This window comes from Heptranchias perlo, chromosome 4, assembly GCF_035084215.1.
Source record: "Heptranchias perlo isolate sHepPer1 chromosome 4, sHepPer1.hap1, whole genome shotgun sequence".
Taxonomy (NCBI): Eukaryota; Metazoa; Chordata; class Chondrichthyes; order Hexanchiformes; family Hexanchidae; genus Heptranchias; species Heptranchias perlo.
In genome coordinates, this window is record NC_090328.1 from 116,209,237 (window position 1) to 116,228,857 (window position 19,621).

The window sequence follows — 19,621 nt, forward strand, 5'->3', positions numbered from 1 at the left end:
GATGCTTTAAACTGGGAATTAGTCTAGTGACCTTCCTCTGCATCCTTTCCAAAGCCTCAATATCACCCACTGTGTGAGATGACCAAAACTGGACACAGTATTCCAAGTGAGGCCTGACCAAAGTCTTGTACAATGACAATCTTGAGTAATCCTTTGATGTAAATTACCTCTATGGTATTAAAGTCTTCGTATTAATGCAAGATCCCGTAATGCTCAACTTTAATCTCTATCAAACAAATTAAATGGTTTAACATGGGTCTTTTAACAAAATAATTTTTTTAAATGCCACATTTGATTGAGCAAAATTAACTTTATAGAATTTCTTTTATTCGTTCATGGGATGTGGGTGTCGTTGGTAAGGCCAGCATTTATTGCCCATCCCTAATTGCCCTTGAGAAGGTGGTGGTGAGCCGCCGCCTTGAACCGCTGCAGTCCGTGTGGTGAAGGTTCTCCCACAAAGCTGTTGGGTAGGGCGTTCCAGGATTTTGACCCAGCGACGATGAAGGAATGGCTGATATATTGCCAAGTCGGGATGGTGTGAGACTTGGAGGGGAACATGCAGGTGGTGCATTATTTTGCCAGTTCACCTATTGCTGTATTGGAAGCCCTTTGTAAGTATGTTTGTCCTTGCCCATAGTTCTCAGCCACTCTGATTTTATGCCATCCTTGTGCAATTGCTTCTTGGGAAGCAGGGGAGTAAAGCTTATAAATCAATAATCAGGTGTTGCATCTTGCTGTGATTTATGCACTAACACAGAGTACAGAAGGAGGCCTTCCAGCTCATTGTACTTGTGTCGGCTCTTTGAAAAGCTCTTCCAATCAGTCCCACTCCACTGCTCTTTCCCCATAGCCCTGCAAATTTTTCCTTTTCAAGTACAGTAGTTATCCATAGAGTTATACAGCATGGATAGAGGCCCTTCGGCCCATCGTATCCAGTTCCCTTTTGAAAGTTACTATTGAATCTGTTTGCACCACCCTTTCAGGCAGTGCATTCCAGATCATAACAACTCACTGCATAAAAAAAATTCTCCTCCTCTCCCCTCTGACTCTTTTTTGCTAATTACTTTTGGCTAATTAACTTAAATCTGTGTCCTCCTGCCAGTGGAAACAGTTTCTCCTTATTTGCTCTTTGAAAACGCCTCATAAATTTGAACACCTGTTAAATCTCCCCTTAACCCCATCTGCTTTAGGGAATGAACTGTGTGTAGTTCTTAGGTTATTTTTAAAATCTGGAATTTATATTAATTCCATATTTTTTTTGAGTATAGTTTGGTTCACCTAGATTTCTTCTATTTGAATGCACACAAGAAAACATCAGTTCTTAACATAATGGGGTCTAATGAACAAACTCATTCGATTTGCAGCATGATACGACGACGCTATAGGGAGGACAGGCCACGGTTTCAATTTTGCAATTGGGCGTACCATTTTCCTACGACTCCGTGAATCTATAATTTTGTTTTCCTTTGCCGTTCAATTAACTTGAGAAGAAATGTTAGCCCTTGGTACATTTGCTTAAAACAGTAATGTGTAATTTTTTTAAAACAGGCACAAAACCTCACACCAGCTGATTACAATCTGAGATGGTCTGGGCTCATGGTGTCTGTAGGTGAAGTGTTGGAAAGGAATTTACCCATGGTCAATCAGACTGATTGGCACATCATGTTTACGGGAATGTCTCGAAGACAGATGATCTACAGCGCTGCCAAAGCCTTAGCAGGAATGTACAAACGGCAACTGCCACCAAAGTCCATTTAACAAATAAAACTCTGGCCGTCTGTTTAGTGGGGACTTTTTCCCCCCATGTAGCTTCACCACACGTGCAAGAACGGTTTACTTCGATGTATTTTTGTACTCGAGAATCAACAAAGCTCAGTTCCTGAACCAAAACATCCTCTTGCAGCCATCTCGTATACCAGTGCAGGAACTGGTTAATTGGAACATTCCACAGTGAAGATCCACTAATGGGAAATATTTTGAGATATGCAACGTTTGTGTATTATAACTTTGTTAATAAAAATACTTTGTTTCAATACTTTTGGTGGATATCTATTGAGATATCTTACCTGATGAAGTTGAGGCACTAAGAGTTGGTAATACTTATGACTGATATTATCTTCATTCTCTTCAGCTAATCATTATAAAAATGTGTCCTAGTACGGGATAATGTACATAGATTAATGTGCAGGCAGTGCAAGTGCCGAGTTTTTTTATTCTATCCCCCACCTCTACCCTTGTAATACAAGCTTAAAAGTAATGAAATTAAAAATGATGGCTACATGATTTGCAAGTTGAAAGTTGTTAACCCACTTTTTAAAAAAAAATTCTTTCAGATGAATGGTCAGGTTAAATTGTCAGAAGGTAAGAATGAAAGACATTATTTAAGACAAAATCCAACACTCACATCTTTGAAAACTCTATAATCCAAACATCTCCACTGCCAAATGAAGCTGTTGCAGCTATTTGAATTATTTTTGACACTTTTGTTTTTTTGTAAGGGAGTAAAACTGAAATATCAAGTGACGCTTGTTGTAATTCTGCCTTAATTTCGACGTCATTTGTGTTTTTAATGTAATATGCCTTTATGAAGTTGAAGATGTTCAGTAGTTTGTACTGCTGTAATAGTTTGTATATAAGTAATTGCTTCCTCAAATCTGTACAATTAACCATAGTGTAAGAAGTTTATAAATAAACCATAGTGTAAGTATTTTAATGGTGACTTTTCACTTTGGTTCATGTATTTGACCTATTGCGAATCTAAGTGACAAACTAGATTGCTATAACTGCTTTCGCAGTAGTGTTACGTATTGCAGCTGTGTTTTTAGGTTATGTTGCCGCATCTGTTACTGACACAGTTAAATAGAAATGCAAGGAAAATGGCCCAAAAAAAGCAGATTGACTAAAGCATAGCTGCAATTATCTGCCAAAAAGTGTATAATATAAGTTGACCACTGTTTTAACCACTGTTGACCTCTTTCTATCCTCTCCCCAAAAAAATGACAGTAAGTTGTCTCTTTATTGTATTGTGAAAAGGAAAATTTTGAGAGTAACTTCCTTCTGATTTTGTTGGTGCTACACACCCTTGCTCATATTTCACATTGGGACTTCTTCATTGGGAGGTGAGTGGCAGTCAGACCAACGGATATAAACATTTACAGAAGTTCCCTTTCATTTGCTGAATCCCTTGGTGACCCAAGTTGTTAATGGTAGACTTGCTTCAGCAGGCAAAGCGGATACAACACTAGCAACAGAAAAGTAAAGTACAACTCAGTGTATAACTTCTGCTCTCATAAGTTCTATATTTTTGTAGTTTGTTGTAAGCCCTTTCTGTTTCAAGGACCAGGCCTTTACAGGGGGTAAATGGATTATGGAATCATAGAATGATACAGCACAGGAGGCTGCCGTTCAGCCTATTGTGTCTGTGCCGGCTCTTTGAAAGAGCTATCCAATTAGTTCCATAGCCCTGCAAAATTTTCCCCTTCAAGTATTTATCCAATTCCCCATTGAAAGTTACTATTGAATCTGCTTTCACCTCCTCCCCCCTTTCAGGCAGTGCATTCCAGATCATCACAACTCACTGCATTTTTAAAAAAAATTCTCATCTCACCTCTGGTTCTTTTGCCGATCACCTTAAACCTGTGTCCTCTGGTTACCGACCCTCCTACCAGAGGTAACACTTTCTCCTTATTTACTTCATGATTTTGAACACCTCTATCAAATCTCCCCTTAACCTTCTCTGTTCTAAGGAGAACAACCCCAGCTTCTCCAGTCTCCACATATTGAAACATTTTCTCCAGTTCATTTATTTAGCTTCATGGTTCTTTGATTGTGACCATGATAAGTGAAGATTAGAATAAAGCATTCAGAAAAGTTCCTATGTACAGTGAAAGAGTCATCAGTAGATACAATATAAAATATTCTGTGGATTCAGTTCAGTCCATTTGATTCAGGATTGATGTGACACTGTTCCTTAGCAGAGGTACAATGATATCACTGTCCCATCCCTCTTGATTCATTGAGATTTTAAAGTTACTGTGTTCTTGGGATTGGGGACTTCTGATGGGCAACACAAAATTGTCACATTTCTGGAACCTGTGCCATGAATAATGGACATATAGGACTTTATTTTAGTGTTCCTTAGAAGGAATCTGGTTGGCCACCTGGCAGATGTATGTTAATGTGGAGATTTTGTTATTTGGGTCTATCTTATCACAAAGTTTACATTTTAACCTGAGTTGTAATAAAATGTCCTTTCAAAACCTGGCAGTAAAATGTGTCTTTCTTGCGTTTGTAATGGTTTGGATGTTTAAAAATAAATAAAACCAATTTTAGGAGGACCAATAATACAAAGTGAAAGACTGTATTAGCTTGAGGTGTATGTCAGGTTCCCTTTAGAAATCCTGGTGCGTAAGTGGGCTTTGTTTTATTTTTTTCTTGGCAAATCACCAATCTTTGTGCACCCACTGGATATTGTACATAGTGAACCAAAAGGTTCACAGGAACTACTTCACCTTTTTAAAGGGTTGTAATATGCCTGACATGCTATAAAGTTGGCTTAAAAATTGATGAGGGGAGAGAATCCATGATTTTTTTCTATTTTGGTCCCAAGTCATTAACTGATAATTAATTGGTCAGTTAATTTAATGTCAATACCAGAATTCTTAATTGTAAATATTGTATTACCTGGTGTGAAACCCTGCTTTTTATGCTGAAGAGTTGGAGGTCCTGTCGATTGAGGTGCATCAAAGGAAGGCTGGGCCTTGTTGGAGGTTGATACCCACCCTTCAAAGAAAGAACAGATGCAACTGTGGCTCAGTGGGTAGCATTCTTGTCTCTGAGTCAGGTCATTGGTTCAAGTCCTACTCCAGAGACTTGATCACATAATCTAGGCTGACACTCCCAGTGCAGTACTGAGAGTGCTGCACTGTCGGCAGTGCCATCTTTCAGATGAGACGTTAAACTGAGGCCCCGTCTGACCCCTAAGGTAGACTTAAGATCCCATGGCACTATTTTGAAGAAAAGCAATTGAGTTCTCCTGTGACCTGGCCAATGTTTATCCCTCAACCATCACTAACACAGATTATCTGGTCATTATCACACTGCTGCTTCTGGGACCTTGCTGTGTGCGAATTGGCTGCTGCATTTCCTACATGATAACAGTGACTACACCCCAAAAGTACTTCATTGGCTGTAAAGTGCTATGGGATGTCCTGAGGCCGTGAAAGGCGCTATATAAATGCAAGTTCTTCAAGGTAGCGAATGAGAAATTTGCTGGTATCAGGAAATCTTTGTTGTGTGTTTGTTGTTGGGTCCTTCAAGGATGGCCCGAGCTGGGAGAGACGGGGGGGCAAGTGCGCAGCACAGCAGTCTGCTTTCAGCTCCTGTCTCCAGGCAATAATCCCCGTGACAACCCAGGGCTTGGTGCCCCCTGTATCAACCATTCAGTTCCTTGCTTGGGATCTCAGAGTTTGTAGCCTGAATGTCAGCAAGGGGAGGACAGCTGAAAGATGAGATTTGAGGAGGAGGCTGTCCTGGGGGCAGGGAGTATTTTTCTAAATTATTTGAGGTATATATTTGTAATTTTTTCAACATCTCATTCCTCCATGTCTTTTTAAATGTTTGGAACGATAGCAAGATGGAATGAATATCTTCCTCAAAAAAGAAACGTGAATGCATTTGTTTTTTTTATCTCGTGTAAATCAATTCTGCATAGCTGGCTTAGAAACTCAAATTAGACTTGGTTCTTGTTTATAAACTGTTAAACCTCTAATGTTTTCCAGTTCTGATAAAAGGTCATCGACCTGAAACATTAACTCTGTTTCTGTCTCTGTAGATGCTGCCTAATCTGAGTGTTTTCCAGCATTTTCTGTGTTTATTTCAGATTTCCAGCATCTGCAGTACTTTACTTTTATTCATGGTTCTGGGGTGTTGTTTTAAGTCCAGGTGTAAATTGTTTTTACACAGTACAGTAAAGTACCAGGGTATTGTAGAGTATGGAGTAGTGACATATTACTCTCTCATGCACTTCCCAGTTGTTTGATTTGGAGAAGTGAGAAAAGGAAAAGGTATCATAGTAGGTACAACACAGGAGTAGGCCATTTGGCCCATCGTGCCTGTACCGGCTCTTTGAAAGAGCTATCCAATTAGTCCCATTCCCCTGCTTTTTCCCCATAGCCCTGTACATTTCTTCCCTTCAAGTATTTATCCAATTCCCTTTTGAAAGTTACTATTGAATCTGCTTCCACCACCCTTTCAGGCAGCGCATTCCAGATCATAACAACTCGCTGCATTTAAAAAAAAAAATGTTTCCTCCTGTTGCCTCTGGCTCTTTTGCTGATCACCTTAAATCTGTGTCCTCTGGTTACCGACCCTTCTGCCACTGGAAACAGTTTCTCCTTTTTTTTACTCTATCAAAACCGTTCATAATTTTCAACATCTCTATCAAATCTCCCCTTAACCTTCTCTGTTCTAAGGAGAACAACTCCAGCTTCTCCAGTCTCTCCACATAACTGAAATCCCTCATCCCTGGCACCAGTAAATCTCCTCTGCACCTTCTCTCAGGCCATGACAGCCTTCCTAAAGTGTGGTGCCCAGAAATGAACACCATTCTCCAGCTGAGGCCTAACCAGTGTTTTAGAAAGGTTTAGCATAACTCCCTTGCTTTTGTACACCATGCCTCTATTAATAAAGCCCAGGGTCCCATATCCTTTTTTTTAACAGCCTTCTCAACTTGTCCTGCCACCTTCAAAGATTTGTGTTTGTTCACCTCCAGGTCTCTGTTCCTGCACCCCCTTTAAAATTGTACCATTTAGTTTATATTGCCTCTCCTCATTCTCCCTACCAAAATGTATCACTTCACACTTGTGTTAAATTTCATCTGCCTTGTGTCTGCCCATTTCACCAGACTCTCTATGTCCTCCTGAAGTCTGTAACTATCCTCCACATTGTTTACTACATTTGAGTTTCATGTCCCCTGCAAACTTTGAAATTATACCCTCCTTTCCCATGTCCAGGTCATTAATATATCAAAAAGATCAGTGGTCCTCATACTGATCCCTGGGGAACACCACTATATACTTCCCTCCAGTCTGAAAACCAACCGTTCATCTCTACTCTGCTTTCTGTCCCTTAGCCAATTTTGTATCCATGTTGCCACTGTCCCTTTGTGAGTTTATAAAGTTATTATTTGATTGCAGCAAAAAATTGCCCATATGATTGGACAGAGAATTTTGGAAGACAAAGGTTTTGTACAATAGGATTGATGAATTAAACAAGTAGAAAACACCAAATTAGTTGGGAGAAAAATACGAGAAAAAAAAGACATTTAACGGATAAGCAAGAAGCAAAGCGATAGCTGTTCAAAGGAAACAGTTGATGGATGTTTACAATGGTCACAGCGTTTATTAAAGTCACAAAACTTTTTATTTCTAATGGTAGGGGGGAAAAAAGCCACTACTGGCAGAGGGAAATTTTCACAAGGATGTGGTAAATAAGATGAAAGAAGTCAAAAGTAACAGCTTGTGGAATGAGTTTGGATGGTCCCTAATCCAGCTCCTCATGGACATGGATCTGCCTACAGCACAGAACTTCACCTGTTTCAGCACAGTCTCAAGCCTGTTCTGCCATTCAATTAGACCATGGCCCTCCTCTATCTTAACTCTCTATCTACTCACCTTGGTTCCATATCCCTTAATACCCTTACCTAACGAAAATCTCAGTTTTGAAATTTTTAATTGACCCCCAGCCTAGCCTCAAGTTTTTTTGGCGAGGAGAGAGTTCCAGATTTCCACTACCCTTTGTGTGAAGAAGTGCTTCCTGACATTACCCCTGAATGGTCTAGCTCAAATTTTAAGGTTATATCCCCCCCCCCCCCGCCCCAACCTTGGTCTAGACTTTCCCCACAATAGGGTAGATAGAGAGAAACTATTTCCTTATCGACTCCTTAAATCATCTTAAACACCTCAATTAGATCACCCCATAATTCTTTATACTTAAGGGAATGCAAGCCTAGTCTGTGCAACCTGTCCTCATAATTTAACACTGTCACACTGGTGCAGTAGAGGGTGCAATTCTGAGGTTGAGATGGAAGTATGTACATGGGCCCTGACTCTGCATGTGGCTCGGCCAGGGGAGTGCTTGATGGATATGGGGAAAGGGTGAGACTAATTCATTCTGAAAGCCAGCATAGTCATAACTGGTTGAATGCTGCAGTTCTAATCTAATGACGCTGACACTGGGTGCCTGAAATGGGAAGAGTGCTATTCTCCAGAACTAACGTCACTTATAAGAATAAAAATACAAAATAACAAGGTTCTACGAATTACATTATACATGTCATAATAGGAAAGAGAAGGCTTTGCACGAGGGAAGTTCTGGCAGGACCTTGCCTCGTGTTTAATGGCATAAATTTAAGCAAAGGTTACAGCGTTGCCCAGATCGTAGGGCTCTAGCTATAACGTTGCACAAGCAAATTATTGTGGTGTTGTTTGGAAGGGAGAGCTTTCAAGACATTGAGTTTGCCAAGTGCAGGTCCTGCAGAGGGCTATTCCATTGAGTTTCTTTACCAGAGCTCTACCCTAAATCCTCCCGCTTCACTCCTGACTGCCGAGAGCTAAGCCAGACGAGATTGCCTAGTATTTTTTTAAAATATATTTTAACAGCGTAGTGACGTTACTGTTTAACAACGTAGATTTTACACTGGTACGACATGCTCATACAGCTAAGCAGCATCTATAATTTTCAAGCTGCAACATTTTCATTAACGAAAGCTTTTTTCAAAAACTCTAGATGGGGTGTAATCCGCAACTCGTTTTGGAACACTACATTGTTTCCATCAATATCAAAGAGGCTGATGTGGAGCGTAAGCACCAGCATGGACCAGTCGGGTCGAATGGCCTTTTTCTGTACTGTAAATTATATGTAATTCTATGTAACTTGCATTGATATAGCACCTTTAATATAGGAAAATGTCCCGAGGCACTTCGCAGGAGCGCTATCACACAAAATTTGAGGCTGAGGCACAATAGACGATATTGGAACAGGTGACCAAAAGCTGGTTCAAAGAGGTAGGTTTTAAGGAGCGTCTTAAAGGAGGAGGCTGAAAGGTTTAGGGAGGGAATTCCATCACATAAGAACATAAGAAATAGCAGGAGTAGGCCATCTGGCCACTTGATCTCAGTCTTGAATATACTCAACGACTGAGCATCCACAGACCTCTGGGGTAGAGAATTCCAAAGATTCACCACCCTCTGAGTGAAGAAATTCCTCTTCATCTCAGTCCTAAATGGTCGACTCCTTATCCTGCGACTATGTCCCCTAGTTCTAGATTCTCCAGCCAGGGGAAACATCCTCTCAGCATCTACCCTGTCAAGCCCTCTAAGAATCTTATGTTATATCATGGTGATATTTCTTTTATTTAAAGTACTGCACCCTGTTACATCATTTAAACGAGCTATTGGTGGAGAATGTAAAGCCTCAGTGAAACGTTAGGGCTACAGTCCTAGTGTTGTGCTCGTGGCACCTTCGACAACTCCCCCCCCCCCCACCCCGCCCCACCACGCTCCTAGTTGTGGGGGTGCAGTATTGGGTTCGATGGATGTGAGGATCTCGTAGTTCCGCACATGGCCACCAGCTCTGCTGTTCTCCAACTTATGAGAAAGTTCCAGTTGTTCAAAGCAATACTAAAATAAAACAAAAAAAATAGTATGATGAGGCAGAATCTGATTATTTATTAGTTTGCATCATAAAATAAGGAAGCATGAAATCAGAAATATTTAGGAATTGCATTTCCACAGTGTAAACAATACATTAAAATAATATAGCATACAACTGTCTAAATCACACTGTGTATAATAAACATGCCCATAATTTACTCTGATGGGTATGCCACTGAGCTATAAATAGAAAGGAGAAAGATTGCATTTATATAGCACTTTTCATGACCCCAGGTCATTTTACAGCCAATGAAGTACATTTTTGAAGTTGTAATGTAGGAAATGAAGCAGCCAATTTGTGCACAGCAAGTTCCCACAAACAGCAATGTGATAATGACCAGATAATTTTTTTAAATATTGGTTGAGGGATAAATATTGGCTAGGACGCCAGGAAGAACTCCCCAGCTCGTCTTCAAATAGTGCCATGGAATCTTTCTCGTCCACTTGAAAGGGCAGATGGGGCATTTTTAAAATCTCCAACAACAATTAATAGCTAAAGGAATGAGACTCCACACTTGTAATAGTTAATTTTCAGGGCCAGAGAGGTTGACTGGCAGTAATTAACAATTATCACATTAAAAAGGTACTTACACTTGCAATGACAAGACTTAACTTTCTGTGGCAAGCTCAGTCCCGCACAAATACAGGAACTTCACACCGTTCAATGTATTTCAGTGGTGAGGCAGACAGCGAGATGCTGTTTTCGCAAAGCTAACGGCGGAGCAACGCATCTCGGACAACAACTTTTGAATATTCGCGTTTAACAGCGCATCTGCCCCTCGCCTGCATTTACTCTTAAATAGTAAAATCTGGCCCAAAATCGCTGGAGCAAAATACTGGGTAGGATAGGACTTTGGGAGCAAGTTTTAAAATGGATTTAAAAAAAAATACTATTCTTCCTCAATGAGATGAGAAATAAAATGTTTGCAAGTGCATAACTGATCTGGTAGAGAAGCTAAACTCTCCATGTGCCTTTCCCCTTTCCAGTGGGGTGGGTTAAGTTGCTATTGTTGGGAGAGGCGGAGACAGCTCTGGACCAGCCCTGACCCCATTAGGAGGTGTTTAGATGGCTGACAGGATTGATTCCCTGGAACAAGTGTTGGTGCAACACACACACACACCACACATAGCATCTAGTTACAACACTGGCGCAAGTCAATAATTCTTCGGCGCTCAGTCCAGGAGCTATTTTTAGTTGGGTGCTGCAATTCATTTCAAAGTCTTGTCCCCCCCTCTCTCTCTCTCTTTTGCTCGTTGTTTTGTGTTTTTTTTTTGCTGGCAGGCTCCTGCCCTTCCTTGCTCAAAGCCTGCGAGCTGAGGACCACCCCAGTGTCGGAAGACCCAGCGAGAGCTCGGGAGGACAACCGCCATGGAAAACACTCCCATTCCCGTCCTCACCGTGCAGACTGTCCCTTACGACGACCAGAGACCCGGGACCAGCGGCTTGAGGAAGAAAACGCTCGTCTTCGAGAGCAAGAGGAACTATCTGCAAAACTTCATTCAGAGCGTCCTGTCTTCCATAGACCTGAGGGACCGGCAGGGTTGCACCATGGTGGTGGGCAGCGATGGGCGATACTTCAGTAGGACTGCTATAGAGACCATTGTCCAGATGGCAGCTGCCAACGGGGTAAGGGCAGAAAGCTCTACAAAACTTGCTTTTTAAAAAAAAAACCAGTGTGATGTGATCCGGACTCGTCTCCCTACACAGAGAGAGAACAAGAAGTTAGTGAGACTTGAGCCACTCTTGAGCTTGTAGATTCCTCATGAATCTCAAATCTCTTTCTCGCCTTAACTTTTAAAAACAGGGTATAATTTAATGGTTTAGAACACTTGGGACCAAAGGCAGAATTGCTGCTTATAATTTAACACCCTGGTCAATGTGGATTTTTTTGTTCTTTTTGCAAGAGTGTGACAGAGAGGGATATAAATAAATGGGGTGATATTAATTCTGTGCCAGTTGGAAAAGTCTCACCCTAAATCCTGGCCATACACTGGGTAGAGGGCACAGGTAGCATTGTGTTTATATAAATACACTGGCGCCCAGAAAAAATATAATCTGTTGTTTCTGGTGAGAAGAGGCTGCGAAATATCGGTCTGGACTTTAGCCACTCGTTTCCCGTTCACTCCGACCTGAAACTAACGTAAAAAATGACCAGACCTGGATTAGAACTGATTCCCTTTCCCCACTTTTCAAACGGACCCGGATTAAGGGGAAGAGAATTAAATATCGATTTATCTCGGTTTAGGTTTATTGTAACACCTTTCATTCATATTCGAGCATAACGCGCTGTTATTTCGAAGTGACCAAGTAGTTTGTATTTTGAAATTTCGCATGAATCAGTGTTTTAAGCCAGAATTGATGATTTATCAGAGCAATGAATACTGCAGCATCTCTCCGACAAATCGGAATTAGTACTTTTACATATCTGAATTTGGTATATTGATCCCACGAAACAGAATCTATGCAGAAAGTTTACTTTTGATGTTCATGGTGAGGGGGAGGGTGGACCTGGCAATAATGGGCGTTGAGCTCAGCCTTGTGCGCCTATGGGGGAGCTAGACCATCATTTGATAATGGTGAACTCAACAACAATAATTTGCATTTATATAGCACCTTTAATGTAGTAAAACGTCCCAAGGTGCTTCACAGGAGCAATTATCAAACAAAATTTAACACTGTGCCATATAAGGAGCTATTAAGACAGGTGACCAAAAGCTTGGTCAAAGAGGTAGGTTTAAGGAGGAGAGAGAGATGGAGAGGTTTACGGAGGGAATTCCAAAGCTTATGGCTGAAGGCACGGCCGCCATTGGTGGAGCGCTGAGAATCGAGAATGCGCAAGAGGCCAGAATTGGAGGAGCGCAGAGATCTCGGAGGGTTATAGAGCTGGAGGAGGTTACAGAGATAGGGAGGGGGGAGGCCATAGAGGGATTTGAACACAAGTAGTGGGACATGTTTGTTTTGGTATATTCTGTTTCATTGTTCTTGTGCCACTGACTCAGATTTACCATCTTGAATATTGAGTAAAGTCTGCAGCGGCATTTTAAAAATTGACCTAACGAAGAGAAGAGCCAATGTGCATAATGCAGGTCACCACCAAACTTGAAAAGAGTAATGAAAGATGACATAAATCAGGTAGTAGTGATTAAGTAATGCTGCATCTTGATTTTTAAAAGTCTGAAGATAGTGGAGGAGGGGATGTGGTCAGTGATGAATCTATGGTTTTGAGTTCCTGAAGGAAAGAGTTAAGAGTTGGAGACTGTGTGATGTGTCTCGATTTCAACACAGAGGGAATGTAGGGAGGAAGAAAATTATGTATGATAGAGGACTTGCAATTTAGAAAGAACACCAATGATCAGTGATCACTGACCATAGAAGTATTGATTTTTTTTAAAAATAGAAAGACGAGAGAGATTAGAATGGAGGAGAGGTTGGAGGCTGGAGGTGAGAAACGGGTTAACTATTGGAGGGCGTTTTTTTCTTGTATTCTCTCCAGAATTCTGAAATAAATGCTAGACAAGTCTCATTATTCACGTCTTGGATGGGCCCGGATTTTAGACAGAGTTAGGAGCTGTTATGGGGAGAAGAAGAATTTTGCCTGAAAGAGAAAAGTTAAGTTGCTTGGAGGTGGTTTTAACAATGGAGGAGATGTGGAAATTCTACTTGAGTCAGAGTAGATAGCAAAGCCAAGAATGTTGATTTTAAAAATAGGACTAAGGGTTGAGCTATCAAAGATAAGAGGTGGTTAGAATTACGATTGTCATGAAGAAATTGTAGCATAGATATTGGTGTTGGTAAACTATTCAAGCATTAAATGTGGGTTACTAAAATGTTTTATGATTTTTTTTCATGATTTTGCTGAATCGTGGGAAGTATGAATCCTCTTAATCAGCTGTGAACAGCACTTAAGACACTGAAATAGCACTGGGAAGGTGAAGGCAGATGTTGAGCAGAATTGCTTTAGAATTAGGGGTCACAGAATGAAACGACTAGCTGTACACTAGAGAGCTGCAAACCCGACTGCAAGGGGTCACCCGACTGCAAGGGGTCAGGGAGAAGAGGCATAGAACTTAGAATGAAAGAAAGAAAGAAAGACTTGCATTTATATAGCGCCTTTCACGACTCCAGGACATCCCAAAGCGCTTTGAAGTACTTTTTGAAGTGTAGTCACTGTTGTAATGTAGGAAACGCAGCAGCCAATTTACGCACAGCAAGATCCCACAAACCGCAAAGTGATAATGACCAGATAATCTGTTTTAGTGATAATTTATCGAACTGATGCCCCTTCCCCCCTCCCCCCCCTAGTGCCTGTTATTCTAATTCTGGGATTAGGTAGCTGAAAGTGTGCATCAATAGTCAGCCACCACATCCCTGAATGAGATTGACTCAAATGCAGGTCCCTAATAGTGCACAGTCCAAGAAGGTCTAGTGCCATCAGAATCTCATCAGATGTTCAACAATGCCAAGGTTTTGAAACCCTGCAGCCAGCCAGCACACTTGCCCCTTCCACAGGGAGTCACTTTGAAGGAGTGGTAGATTAGGTGCTGCATATCTGAAACAAAACAAGCACCAAGAAACAGTGCTATGCCAACTCAAGCTGCCAGCATTCACACACCAAATAAATACACTGCACTTGATTTCAAAATTGTGTTTGGGTATTGACCTGTCATTAGCAGGAACCCAGCATTTGAAGAACTGAGCATAACTACAAGGTCGTTTGGATAGTTACTTGTCAAATATAGTTTGCCCCTTTAGGAAATGGTGTAGCTGTAGCACTCTTTTAAAGGCATCTGCAATTAATGTCTGGCACACCAGTCTTCTCTGCTGCATTGTTGGTAATACTGCTGATTCTTCATTCGCATTTTTATCCTTTAAACTGCCATCCTGGTCAAGCTGAGGCTACTACTCAGGGTGATGCTATAGAGCATGTGATAGGCTCTCACTTCTCTGGAAACCATGTGGGTGGAGTGGTGTCAGCTGCCTAGGCCCTAAGCTCTGGAATTCCCACCCCAAACCTCTCCGCCTCTCTACCTCTCTCCTCCTTTAAGACGCTCCTTAAAACCGACCTCTTTGATCAAGCTTTTGGTCACCTGTCCTAATATCCCCATGTGTGGCTTGGGTGTTAAATTTTGTCTAATTCTGGGATTAGGTAGCTGAAAGTGACTACACTTCAAAAGTACTTCAATGGCTGTAAAGCGCTTTGGGACGTCCTGAGGTCGCCAAAGGTGCTACATAAATGCAAGTCTTTCTTTTTTTCTCAGAGTTCATTGAGTCATCGCCCTGTGATGTTTTACGATGTTAAGGGCAGTATTCAAAATCATGAAGGGTCTAGGCAGAGTAGATAGAGAGAAACTGTTCCCATTGGCGGAAAGGTCAATAAGCAGAGGTCATAGATTTAAGGTGTTTGGCAAAAGAACCAATGGTGACATGAGGAAAACCTTTTTTACGCAGCGAGTAGTTAGGATCTGGAACGCACTGCCAGGGAGGTTGTGGAGATTCAATCATGGCCTTCAAAAGGGAACTGCATAAGTACTTGAAAGGAAAAAAATTGCGGGGCTACGGGGATAGGGTGGGGGAATGGGACTAGCTGGCTTGCTCTTGCATAGAACCGGCATGGACTTGATGGGCTGAATGGCCTCCTGTGCTGTAACCTTTCTATGATTCTATGATTTCTATATAAATACAAATTGTTGTGCTAGCTACCACTGATTGTGTAATGAAGTTTACGATACCAATGGCATGTTGGATAATTCTGGTTGTAGCATTAGCTGCGTTGCATGTGAACTCTGCCTCTGTTCTGCTTTGTGCATTGGTGTTATGAGCCTTGGATGCTGCGGCTCTCCTTGGACTACCCTTCTGATCTTCGTTCCTCTCATATCAGGTGTCACAAATGACCTTAAAATGGAAGCATTGTAAGGGGATGCAATATTGGATTTGTTTAATTCTTAGCCGATGATTGCACACCATGTCCACACTGAGGGGAAAAATTAAAATCCCTTCCGGATCACATAGGTCAGGCATCGTACTCAGTAGTTCAAATGGCAAGGTGGCTGCAGTCGATGACTCAATGAACTCTGAGAAAAAAAGAAAGACTTGCATTTATATAGCACCTTTGGCGACCTCAGGACGTCCCAAAGCGCTTTACAGCCATTGAAGTATAGTCACTGTTGCAATGTAGGAAACGCGGCAGCCAATTTGCACACAGCATGGTCTTACAAACAGCAACGTGATAATAACCTATTTTCAGGGATGTTGGTTGAGGGATAAATATTGACCAGGACAGTGGGGAGAACTCCCCTGCTCTTCTTCGAAATAGTGCCGTGGGATCTTTTGCGTCCACCCAAGAAGGCAGACGAAGGCCTCGATTTAACATATCATCCAAAGGACGGCAACTCCGACAGTGCCGCACTCCCTCAGTGTCAACTTAAATTTTGTACTCAAGTCTCTGGAGTGGGACTTGAACCCACACTCTATCTGACTCAGAGGTGAGAGTGCTACCCACTGCGCCATGACTGACACCATGTGAAAGAGAGCAGTTCTGTAGAATTGTGTTGCCTTCTCATGATGCTGCTGTTGGTGCTCGGCACATGTGATGAAGATATTGACCCTGGTCTGTGGTCTCTTTGATACACCTGTGGAAAGCAAACTAACTTGACCCTGCACATGTCTCCAGTGCTGGCCTGCAGGGAAGCCGGCGCATACAAATTTGATGTCATCTTCATTTTGATGGCCACTGCTAGACCAGTACGAATGTTACATGTTGTGCCGTTATCTTCCTGAAGGAGATGGCATAGCTCTGCCCGAGCCTCCCTGCTGGACCCCAGCCTTTTTAAGCGCATCTTTACTATCACTACCATCTGGACGTACCTAGTACAGAGGACCAACTTGAGCAAAATACTGCGGATGCTGGAAATCCGAAATAAAAACAGAAAACGCTGGAAACACTCAGCAGGTCAGGCAGCATCTGTGGAGAGAGAAACAGAGTTAACGTTTCAGGTCGAAGACCTTTTGTCAGAACTGGAAGAAGTTGGAGATTAACCTGGAAGAAGTTGAAGGTTAAAGTTTAATCTTCAACTTCTTCCCTTTCTGATGAAAGGTCATCAACCTGAAACGTTAACTCTGTTTCTTTCTCCACAGGAGACCAGCTGTTTGGCAGAGTGGCAGAACTTGACGATATTCCTTAGGTCCCATCTGACACCACAGGCAGCCCTTCCCTGCTCTCTCAGGTCCTCCTGTGCTAAGTCCAGTGTTGTTGGTGCATTGACAGCAATCCCCCAAAAAAGTGTAAAAACTTCAAATGTGAACAGAAAAGTTGAAGAAACTCGCTCTTAAATGAAGGTCCTGACTCTCTCACTGTAGCCTCTCCAGCAATACAATTTGCGAAAGATTGCAGTAGAATTTTATCTTAAATATCTGGGAATTAAGCGTGGCCTGGGCAGAGTGCAGGCAGGATCATCTGGTGGGGAGAATTGCAGAGAACCCGCATGGCTTTCCTTCCATTGAAATGATGCATTTTGGAAGGAAGAATGAGGAGAGGCAATATAAACTAAATGGCACAATTTTAATGGGGGTGCAGGAACAGAGAGACTTGGGGGTGTACGTACACAAATCTTTGAAGGTGGCAGGACAAGTTGGGAAGGCATATGGGATTCTGGACTTTATAAAAAGAGGCAGAGAGTATAAAAGCAAGGAAGTTATGCTAAACCTTTATAAATCACTGGTTAGGCCCCAGCTGAAGTATTGTGGGCAATTCTGAGCACCACACTTTAGGAAGGATGTCAAGACTTTGGAGAGGGTGCAGAAGATACCAGGGATGAGGGACTTTAGTTGTGTGCAAAGACCAGAGAAGCTGGGATTGTTCTCCTTAGAGCAAAGAAAGTTAAGGGGAAATTTAATAGATGTGTTCAAAATTATAAAGGGTTTTGATAAAATAGTTGGGGAGAAACTGTTTCCACTGGCAGGAGGATTGGTAACCAGAGGACACAGATTTAAGATAATTGGCAAAATATTTGCAGGGCTATGGAGAAAGAGCAGGGGAGTAATTGGATAGCTATTTTAAAGCACCAGAACAGGCATGATGGGCTGAATGGCCTCCTTCTGTGCTGCATCATTCTATGATCCTTCTTCCCAACTCGTGCTCCTCCCTAGTTTGTAACTATCGATAGCCCTGAATATTAACAAGGTGAACAAAATGCTTCATGAACATAAATGTGAAAATATCATAATTCAGCTTCATTACCATATGGAATGAGTGTTCTCAAAACCAGCAACTTAGGATTTGAATCCATAGTGAAGAAACAAACTCTGTCATTACAAACAGGTATAGTGATTTATTGATTAATGTGGATTTTCCATGATGCTCTTTTCAAATACCTGAATGGGAATGTTGCATCATAGCAGTAACATATTAATAAATAATAGGGTTATGCAAGTGCACATAAAAGTACTGCACAAAGTGAAAAAATTAAAGTGAAAACAGTGAGTGTTAAGATTGAGACAGAGGTTGATGGCAGCAATGTTTATGAGAAGAAAAATTATCCAAGGGGAGTGTCACTTGCATAACCGTAAAAAACCCCTACTGTTTAAAATACGTTACTTTTTAAAATAAATCTAATCAATGTTATTACTATGGAAGAATTCTGTACTTTGTGGCCTAAAAACTGTGCTTTTACAAAGCTATAAAAGAAAGAATGAACTTGCATTTATATAGTGCCTTTCACAACTCAAAGCGCTTTACAGCCAATGAAGTACTTTGGAAGTGTAGTCACTTCTAATGTAGGAAACGCAGTAGACAATTTGCGCACAGCAAGATCCCACAAACAGCAATGAGATAATGACCAGATAATCTGTTTTAGTGATATTGGTTGAGGGGTAAATGTTGGCCAGGACTCCATAACTATAACATTTTATTTCTCTGATCTATACTGGTACATTAGCTGAAGTGGTACATGAGTCAGTTTAAATCCGTATCTAACTTTGAATTAATCAGAGTATACTTTAGAATTTAAGGTATGTGCATATGACAGTGGTTACCCTAACCCTAATTGTAGTCTAATAGGAGGTTCAAAGCTATTTGGTGTTATCAGTTTCTCTTTTTAGGTATGTTTAATAAGGGAACCATTTGGAATGCTTCATCAAAGAGGTAACTTGGTTTGTCATGCGTTACCTTAGTTTATAATTCGTATAGACCCCTGGTGAATCACAACAACTATTCAGAGGCAGTTTAGAAATACCATTGCTCCGTGTAATTTAAAAATCTAATTGAATTATTTTCAAATTTGGAAAGTTTTTTTTTGAAAATTGATTTTGCAAACCTCTATGGCTTTGAACTGAGCACTTCAAAACAGTTATATTTGGATATTTTCTTTGGTAGTCAAAAGTATTAGAGTAGTGTAGCACCCTGAGTAAAACAGCCCTATAGAAATCATTGAGGACCAACATAATGGCAGTCCACAGGAGTGGTAACACATCCCCAAAAAATGTGTTGAGACCTGCAAGAAGCCACTTTGATCACGTTGAGATATTGGGCCCGATATTACCAGGGCGGCGGGAGGGCGATTGGGCGCGTGGGTAACGCGCCCGTTGAAATCAGTCTGCCCCGAACGCAATCGCAGGCTAATTGGATCCACTTACCTCTTGTTCCGGGTTCCCCGCATGTGCAGTAAGGTATGTCAGCTAGAGGAGCTCTATTTAAAGGGGTAGTCCTCCACTGACTGATGCTGCAACAAATAGGAAAAATTACAGCATGGAGCAGCCCAGGGGAAAGGCTGCTCCCAGGTTAATGATGCCTCACTCCAGGTATCATTGGATGGGGTGAGGAGGAGGGGGAGGACAGAGATCGTCCCCCCGGTGGGCGGGAGGAAGCAGCCTGCCTCTGCCACCAAGAAGGCCTGGCTCGAGGTGGCAGAGG

At 41.7% G+C, this 19,621-nt stretch overlaps 2 protein-coding genes across 3 annotated transcripts in view; both read left to right on the forward strand.

Moving 5' to 3' along the window:
- The window catches only part of prrc1 (proline-rich coiled-coil 1), a 28,419-nt gene extending 24,160 nt beyond the window's left edge, over positions 1 to 4,259 (forward strand). For both annotated transcript variants that reach the window (XM_067983503.1, XM_067983504.1), the window contains one exon: positions 1,549 to 4,259. In XM_067983503.1, the coding sequence (XP_067839604.1) occupies positions 1,549 to 1,758 (210 nt within the window). In that variant the 3' untranslated portion in view covers positions 1,759 to 4,259. The remainder of the gene's footprint in view (positions 1 to 1,548) is intronic.
- A 6,509-nt stretch (positions 4,260 to 10,768) lies between these two features.
- The window catches only part of pgm5 (phosphoglucomutase 5), a 127,606-nt gene continuing 118,753 nt past the window's right edge, over positions 10,769 to 19,621 (forward strand). Inside the window, exon 1 of the mRNA XM_067983505.1 lies at positions 10,769 to 11,340. Within this exon, the coding sequence (XP_067839606.1) occupies positions 11,083 to 11,340 (258 nt within the window). The 5' untranslated portion in view covers positions 10,769 to 11,082. The remainder of the gene's footprint in view (positions 11,341 to 19,621) is intronic.